Source organism: Arachis hypogaea, chromosome 19 (genome assembly GCF_003086295.3).
Source record: "Arachis hypogaea cultivar Tifrunner chromosome 19, arahy.Tifrunner.gnm2.J5K5, whole genome shotgun sequence".
NCBI classification, from domain to species: domain Eukaryota; kingdom Viridiplantae; phylum Streptophyta; class Magnoliopsida; order Fabales; family Fabaceae; genus Arachis; species Arachis hypogaea.
Window position 1 is genome coordinate 1,637,398 of NC_092054.1, and position 9,343 is coordinate 1,646,740.

Here is a 9,343-nt window from a genome sequence, read left to right on the forward strand (position 1 = left end):
CTGAGTATTCCAACCACTGTCCGAGTTAGATGTGATTGAACATATTAAAAGTTAAAACATTACTAGAGGACGAGAAATAACTATGAATGAATGAGTCTTGGTTCAGTGTGGTACCCAAAGGGAAAATGACCATTCATATATATATATATTGAAAGAAGCTCAAACCATTTTAAGCAAATATCTAATTTAATCTAGGAGTGTTTTTAGGGCAGTTTGGATCGATTTTAAGTCAAATTCATCCAATTCAAATATTAATTTTACTTGTGATGCAATTTAAATTAGATAATTTTTTTTAGATAATCTATCTAATTTCAAATAGTTTGGATTAGATTAGATTTACAATTTTATAAATAAAAATTAAATATATATAACTAAATCTCAATATCAAATCTTAAATAACCGACAATGACATAACAGATCTAAATCTAAATCATATCTTAAAAAATTAACAATAACATAAAAATAAAAAATAAATTATATATTGATTAACATAAATAAATAAATAAATCTCATTTTAAATTTATAAAATATTCACTAAATAATAATAATACATAAAAAAAATAAAAATATATAATAAATTAAATATATTATAAGTAAAATTTTAAATATAATAATAAAATAATATAATTATAATATATTGTGTAATTTAAAGTGAATCGGATCAGATCTTGAGAATTAGATTCGAAATTCGATCCAATTCATATAATTTATCATAATTAAAATCTAATTAAATTCAAATTAATACATTTTTAATTGATTTTTTATTTGAATTAAATAAATAATTTAATTTAGTTCGATTTAAATTTCAACGCAAATAATTGAAAACCAGACATCAATAGCTACGGCCCAATCGCCCATTATCACTCACGCTTCACTTTTTATATGTAAAAACCAGACATCATAATCACAAAGGTGAACAAACATATACCAAAGGTCAAAGAATATGTTTTGATAGATAGGAGATGAAAACATGATTTCCATCTTTCATCTTATCTGTTATACAATTTTCCTCAAGCTAAAAACAAAATAGTGAAATGTATAATTTTATTCTTTTCATTTAAAAAGTAACTTAATATCTATATATTATTATACTGACATTTACTCAGGTGTTATCGCGTCGATAATAAAATTAATTGAATTCTACATTATCTCAAAAGAAACCACCCCTACCTACTCAACAATGCCTAATTGGATGCCCCATTGAAAAAATGCTTAAAAACCAAATCTTCAAAGAAAAAAACCTAAAACATTTTCTTATGATGCCCAATTGCCCACCAAAGTCAACAATAAGTCTGAAGTAGTGGTCAATAAAAATGTATACCTGCTTTAGTTCAAATCTCAGTACCAAAATTACATAGAAATGTTAACTAATAATGGCTTCTATCATCCAAAACTTTTGATCCTGCTATTTCCTTTCAATAAAAGACTTAATCCTCTCCATCCATTTGATGAACTCTGTTTTATCCTTACTTTTCATATAGCCGTGTAAGAAAACAGCAAGTTCATCATTTATGCCCCTTACTTCCAAGAAATCATAAAGCCTATCTTGCAATTCATCATCCAATTCGCTGCCAAAGAACCAACGGAGAAAAGATTCAAAACACATTTCAAAATCAAGCTATATCTGAAGTTCTAAATTTTAATAGTAAAAAGCATTGAACATAATAACAGCTTGCGAAAACATAAATCAAACAGACTCTTAGTGGTAAAGAATAAGTAAACTTACTTGAATTCGGGACCGGAATAGGGATTGTCTGACATGTTCTCATCCGACCTTGTGACCAACCTGTTTATCTCTATACTGTCTGGCCAAGCAGAGCACATGATTTCCAGGTAGCTACTGTCTCCCTTGGAGATGCTGACAATCACGGTAATGTGCATCTGCTCCTCGTCCGCATTCGCAACACCACCACTTGTAGTCGGAGCTGGAGCAACCCCATCGAACATGGTGGCTTCAACTTTGATATCTTCATTTGCATATTGTCTTTTCAATGTAATCCATCGCTCCCCGGGTCGGCCATCCACCACAAAGGAATCAAACTTGGAAGTAGTAGCCTACGAAACACAAAACAAAACAAAGCACATCTCCAAAATAAGTTATAATTCGTCGAATCCAACTCGCAAGAGCCGGAAAAGCTTCCAAATGGTGTTGCTTGCTGATAAATTTATTAAGAAAAACAAAATGAAAGAATCACAGTGTGATTGATACAAAAGGCAACCATCCCAATAAGAAATAAGTCAAATCTCATCCATTAATTTGGATAAAAACATCTAGTGTTCAATGGCACTAACAGTTTGTTTGGCTGATTTTCAAGCTCTTAATTCACAAACCTGATTTTGGAACTAGAAGCTAAAATCAGTAGCTTCTCGAAACTAATGGCATAATTGTGTTTCAGTTGGCACAACCTACACCATGATTGAGTTTCTATTCATTTCAACATGTTTTCTTTACATTCCTCAAACGATCGTTTTTTTTATTTTCCTAAAAAAAAAGAGTTATTTTTCAGTTGGAAGAAATCATGCTTTGCAAACTATAAACCGAACATGCCCTTAATTCTCAAATGCTCACCATCAAATTAGAAATTCGTTCTGCTTATCAACATTCCATTCAATAACAAAGCAAATCCTGATAGTAAAAGTTGATCCCTTAATCAAAATTCAAGCGCAAACAAGAATCAAATTTGAGCTGAAAAAAGGGAAAAAAAAAAAAGGATGAAATGCAAAATAGAAAATTGTGTGAAGTGCGAGAGGCACTGCAATTAGATAGGGAAAAGAGAAACCTGGTTTGGAGGAGAAGATTGGAGCTCATACTGAATCTCGCGACGGAGAAGCCTCAGCATGTTCCCTTCGAAAGCTTCATTGCGCATTTCCGACAAGTAAGTCCTTCGAGCTAGCTGTGGAAGAAGCAATTTCTGATGATGGTGATGGTGATGGTGATGGTGATGGTGATGGTGAAGATGGTGAACTAGGGTTTTTCTGAGAGAACGGAACACGCGCGCCATTGAACTAGGGTTTTAGAGCTTCGAAGCAGTGTAGCTAGCAAGGTTTACGACATCAGAAACAAAGAAGGCAAAACTGTAGTTTTAGTATTTACAATTTAGGACTAGTATTTATTTTAATTAACTAATTTACTATTGAACGGTTGGGTTAAATAAGGACAAGCTTGCAATTTCATAATTTTGTGCGTTTTTTTTTCTTGGACTGTTATGTGTAATTAGAGATAATAAAATTGGGTGATATTTAATAGACAAGTTTCATTTAAAATTTTATAAATCAAATTTACTTATGAAATTTTCTATCCTATTTTACCTTTCAAGTTCAACAAATATGTTCTAGAAGTTCAAAAACTTATGTCCGATTTTCACAAAAGCATTTCATAGATTTTTTTTTCCTGGGAGGTGGTTTAGATCAGCATATCCCATTCATTTTTCCAGTCCTTTCAAAATTCAAATATTTGGAGCTTATTAATGAAATGCACCAATGGTGGAATAATCATTTCAATCCAAGTATAGCTACAAAATTGAAGCGTATAAATAACATATATACCAAGATAAACTTTTCACATTGTGCGTTTATATTGCATCAACCATGGGAAAAATGCATAATATACAACACATAATACTATAATAGCTTCCTAGTTCCTACAGTACCAATTCAACAGAAGCACAAATCATGGTTTTTCCCAAATAAAAAATCTTCCTTTCCAATATAGCCTCAAGAAAACTTGGAACATGATTAAATAACTATTCATTTCTGAGGAGAAAAATAAAATCAATACACAACTCTATGACTTTTGAATTCTGATTAATTATGTACAATGACTCAAAATTTTCTTAAAACACTAACTCAGGAAAACCCTCAACCTTGGTTCTGGCCTTTTGGGTCTGGGTGAGAAGGATTTGGAGTTGCCTTTAAACTCTTGCCCTCTTCACCTAAATCTGGCTTTGATTTTGGAGAATTATGCTTATCAAGACGGTCTTCACCTACAGCTTTATTCGATTGTGAACTGCTACTTGCATCATTCGGTTCGGATGATTTTGGGGACTTCTTCTCAGCATCAGTTACCTGATTTTTCGCTAGGTTGCTGTCTGATTGTTTCTTTGATTCAACTACAATCTCCTTAACAGTCTCTTCAAGTTTCTCAAGCCTCTCTTTCACCTCCACGAGCTCCAGATTAGATTTTGCTTCTTTTTCCTCAGGGGGATTTAATTCCATTTCTTTTTCTTTTTCCTTAGCTTCCTCTTCTTCTTTCTGTTTTCTTTTCTTCTCTACATCCTAACAAAATTTTTAGAGCAAGAGGGAAAATAACTAAAACAATGGATTACTTATCCTCTGTTTACTCGAAAGCAATAATTACAAGGTCAAATAGATATATACGCTTCCACAACAAATAATTGCAGAAATATGTATACATTATATATCAGATAAGAATTGATACAATCAAAGAACATGGAGTAGTCTTTAAAAGTGGATAGGTTTTCATTTATAAAGGGGTTACATAAACTGTACTTGGATGGAGCTCCAAACCAAGAAATGGTCTGATTTTGAAGAGACATAAGATCACGGAGGATCCTAACATCATTTATACAAAACTCAAAAAGTTTCACATGATAATATCAATCAAAAGGGGAGAAAGAACATACCGCCTCCATTTTTCTCATTTCATATCGAGCATACTGCGCCACCAAATATACCGCTGGGGAAACAAATAAATTATTTAGATGTTGATATGAAGCTCATGCTTCAAGAATAACTGAACAAGGGTCAGTATCATACCCAATGAAGGCAAGCAGGCGAAAAAAAATTGTACCAGATGGAAATCAAACCTGAACATACAAAAAAAAAAAAAAGAATAGAGAGTAAGATTTTGAATTTTTTTTTCTGCCATTACCATCACACTAAAATTCAGTAAACTTAGCAGTAATAAAACAACTATCACCTTATTGATCTATGTTCATAAAAATCCAACAAACTTAAACTTTGGCTTCAAAACTAGCGGTTCATTCTTGCTAATGAAAAGGGAAACAGAGTAAACAAAGCTACGAATTTTCCCAACAAAAACAAACTAATCCTCTAAAAATAACTTGGCCTATACAACGATTTTGATCCAGTCTTCAATGTTTAAAATAAGCATCAATTCACATATCAGTTTGGTCTTAAATTGCTTGTCATCTCACAATACTAAGGACTAAAGTGGTATCCAAAATTTTGGTGGACCAAGATGAACACTTACTCAAACTAAAAAGAAAAAGCTGAACTTGGATTCTTAAGCTTAAAGTTGAAGCCCAAGTACAATGCAGACTGAGTTAGTGAAGTGAATATAACACCTCAAACTAAATTAATATCAGATTTTGACTCCCCATTGAAGTAAACAAAGCACAAGAAACATTGCAGTGAAGGTGCTCGACGAAATGCCAAACAGAACAAAACCCAAATAATGATTAACCTCAACAACCAATTGCCAACAAATATTAAATCATCAAAAAAGGAAAACGTGAAAGAAAAGGGAAATGGGAATAATACCCAAATTTTTTCTTGTTAGGATTGTCGGAGAAGAGGATCTTAGCGGCGGTCATCATGTCGAGATTCTCGAGCATGCGGTACCTTTCGTCGGTGGTGGGAACGACGTCGTTTTTGTTGGCATTGCTGGAAGTGGTGCCTTTAGCATTGGTGCAAAACGACGTCGTTTGAGGAAAACCGAGTCGCTGCGAAAAGCGTAGCAAGCTTCTTCCTCGGCCACCAAACATGACGTTCACGACGTAAAAACCACCGCCTTCTCAACCTCAAGCTCAAATCAGAATTCGGATCTCCGAGATGGACCCAATACCAGGCCCATTAATTGAAGCTATTGGACCTTAATAGGCCCATTTTCTTTGGGTCTTATATATATATATAAATAAATTGGCAATCAACTAATTTTGGTTGGTCAAGTGGTCAGCTCATTCGTTTGCACAAGTGTCGGGAGTTTAAATCCCGCCTTATGCATAATAAATAAATTTTTTGCTTTTGAAAACATACTCTTTTTTTATTTTATTCTTTATAAATTTTTTCTTTAGCTTTTGATCCAAGGTTAAAATTTAAGGATTTTGATTTTAATCCTATTACTAGTTTGCTTAGTTAAATACTCACATGACAAGTTAAATGGTAACATAGCAAATTAAATAGTAGCATAACGAGTTAAAATGTTGATGTGAAATTGTGAATCAAAAAACGTTTTAACCGATAAATAAAATAAAAGTCCTAATATCTTTCAAAAATGTTTCATTTTATGATAGCATAGCTAGCTTTCAATGGTTTAATATTATTTATTATTTTAAAGCTTTAGTATATTTTTGGGGGAGAAAAATTTTATTATATTGAAAGCTCACTAGATCTAGATATTAATTCATTTAATTGTATTCAAATTCATTGAATTTTTAATCGATAGAAATTTCAAAATGACAAAATTTTGGAATGGATATTTAATTTGGAGATTTCAGTTATTATAATTTTTTTTTAATGTGTGTAAAGAAGTATTTTTTTTGAAAAAAATTAAATATTTTTTAGTCAAAATCGGAAAATCCTGTTATTAATATAGTGAAAAGATAGAAAAAAAAATCATTATAGTAATTTTACAAAAATACTAAAATTTTTCAAATGAAAACCTTCTAATAATTTATGTAGTCAATATAAGCAACTAAAATTTTGAGTCGTGGTTTTCAAGATAAGATAGTATATTCTATAAACAAAACTAATTTAATAATTCAATCTAAATTATGTTATCTATTAATTAAAACAAACAAATTTTGAGGCTTTGACTAATAGATTTCTCCTATTTACTTGAAGCTATAAAACTTTTGACACAACTTTATTCCAATATATGAAATTGATGTCCCCAAACCTATTATGGAATGTATGTATATCTTTGTGGTAAGAGTTTGTTTTGTGTTATTAGTTAACCACACGTCCACACCCCACGTGGGGGTAGAAATTTAATTATATCATTATCATATATAATTATATATGAGGATTATGATTAACATTATAAACAAATCTAAGGATAAGAGACCTAACCTAGTCAACCACTAGTCAAGGGCATGGTCTTTTCCATCTTCACCACTTTAATGACGTTGGATAAAAGAATAGATTCTCAAACAAGGGAATACGAGTGAGAATCATACGATTAATCTAAAAAATAGTATTATTAACTAAAAAATTATAATATTCACTCCCTGATTTACATGGAGTTAAAACTCATTTTGGCCCTTGAAATTTTCGACCGACTTCAATTTCGACCCATAAATTTATAGTTAAAAACACCCCTAAATATTGAATTGTGTCCCACGCTTGTTCCGTAACTATCTCCGTTAACGAAGATCTGATATGGTACATTAAGTTGACAGAGTATGTATCCACGTGGTACCAACTTACTAGAATGGATGTGTGATGAGTGAATGATGTGGCAAAAATTGAATGAACTCAATTTGCAACCCTTTTTTTCCAATATGTTCGAGATTTTGCTGGAAATATTGAGTTCATTCAACTTTTGCCACATCATTCACTCATTATACATCCATTCTAACAAGTTGGGTGCTACGTGGATATACACTTTGTCAACTTAACATACCACATTAGATTTCCGTTAACGGAGATAGCTACAGAGGCAAACCTGAAACACAATCTAATATTTGAGGATGTTAATTAGGTAACTATAAATTTAAAGGTCGAAATTGAGGCCGGTCAAAAATTTCAGGACCAAAATGAATTTCAACTCAACTTACATAGTATAAAATATCAAGCTATTTTGCACATTATTTACTTTTAAGTATATATTAAGAGAAATTCTTTAGTGTCTATGAAAATTATGTCTAATTAGGTAAATTAGAGATAAAATAAAGTGGGATATACTCTTTTATGTTTAAATTCTCTGAGTGGAATTTAAGTAGCATAGAAGATATCATATACTAAAGTTAAGTAAAATTTTAATCTTCTCCAATCATAAATAATTCTTGAATTGACCTATATAATATTTTTGGGCCCCACTCCCCTTTCCACCAAGGCCCAAAATCATCACTACCCCACACTTTTCCTTTACTTTAAAATTTTAAAATTTCCACTAATCAATCACCATAGATTACAATAATAACAATAATAATAATAATAATAAATATTATTTGACACTAAAATTAATTATTAATATATTTGTATATAAATATATATAATTTAACTTATTTTTAATATATTTATATTTTATTATAAATTTTATACTAATAATTAATTTTAATAACTGATTTTAATTTACACATAACATAACTCATTAATAATATATGCATAATAGCATTAGAACCCCACCACACGCTACAATTATGAGCAAACGTTACTTTATTTATCCTAAGTTTTTTTCTTAAAGAAAAAAATAAAAAACAACTCAGATCCTACATCCAAGACCAGCCCCATGTTATGGCAAAACCGTAATTCACTCAAATCCCAGGGCATTCACTTAAAAAAACATACATGTTGCAAGAGAAAGAAAAAAGGTAAAAAGAAAAGAGTAAAATGTTTTATTTCTCCAAAATATTGAATTATTTTCACATCAATAACAGATAACTAAATTAAAGGGCCATACTAATCGCTATTGTTTATTAACCTAATTTAACGACTAATTTATCTAACCTTCATCTTAACCGAGTAATATTTAAATTTAGTAGACCAATAATTAATGAAAAAATATAAAGAATCAATGTAAATAGTGTACAATATATATAATGGTAGTTAACACAAAAATGAATAGCACGATTGAAATTAGAATAAACGTGAGTAATTTTTATTTGAGAAAGTATAGGGAGCTAATATAATATCTATATAATGTGTACAATAGAAATTTAGAGATGTCCGATTCAGTATTAGAAATATAACTATTAGTGTTACCTTTTCCTATCAGCTTAAACTTTTGGGATGAGTAGTTTCATCATATAGTATCGTAGCCTATTGTATACATTGTACAAATATTTCATTGACTCCTTAGCGGAAATTTTTTTTATTTTTAATTCATATTAGGCCAAATAAACAGTCATTGTATACATTGTACAATACCCCATTAACTCCCTAGCAAAATTCTTAATGAATAGAATTTACTGTAAATCAAATATCTATTTAAATATTTATTGTTAGTCAATAAATTAATGTATATAGTACACAAAACAAAATTTGAATTTTAATATTTATTTAAGTGAACCAGTAAACTAATTACTAAATTAATTTATATTAGTTTTTTATAAATCATTTAATATAATCATAGATATAGAGAGATATTATACATGTAAATATAAAATTATAAATATAAATGTCACGATCTGAATTATTA

General features: G+C 30.4%; 2 protein-coding genes across 2 annotated transcripts; both read right to left on the reverse strand.

The window, feature by feature from the left end:
• Positions 1 to 1,212: 1,212 nt before the first annotated feature.
• LOC112779357 (uncharacterized protein At2g39795, mitochondrial) lies at positions 1,213 to 3,212 on the reverse strand. The gene is made up of 3 exons (XM_025823597.3): positions 2,781 to 3,212; positions 1,727 to 2,055; positions 1,213 to 1,568 (listed from the first exon to the last, which is right to left on the reverse strand). Exons 1-3 carry the CDS (start codon positions 3,000 to 3,002, stop codon positions 1,406 to 1,408), a joined length of 714 nt encoding a protein of 237 aa, XP_025679382.1. The 5' UTR covers positions 3,003 to 3,212; the 3' UTR covers positions 1,213 to 1,405.
• Positions 3,213 to 3,538: 326 nt separating this feature from the next.
• On the reverse strand, positions 3,539 to 5,867 carry LOC112779221 (uncharacterized). Its single transcript, XM_025823473.2, has 4 exons — positions 5,524 to 5,867; positions 4,777 to 4,826; positions 4,644 to 4,696; positions 3,539 to 4,275 (listed from the first exon to the last, which is right to left on the reverse strand). The coding sequence occupies exons 1-4, from the start codon at positions 5,745 to 5,747 to the stop codon at positions 3,859 to 3,861; spliced, it is 744 nt and encodes a 247-aa protein (XP_025679258.1). The 5' UTR covers positions 5,748 to 5,867; the 3' UTR covers positions 3,539 to 3,858.
• Between the last annotated feature and the right edge of the window lie 3,476 nt (positions 5,868 to 9,343).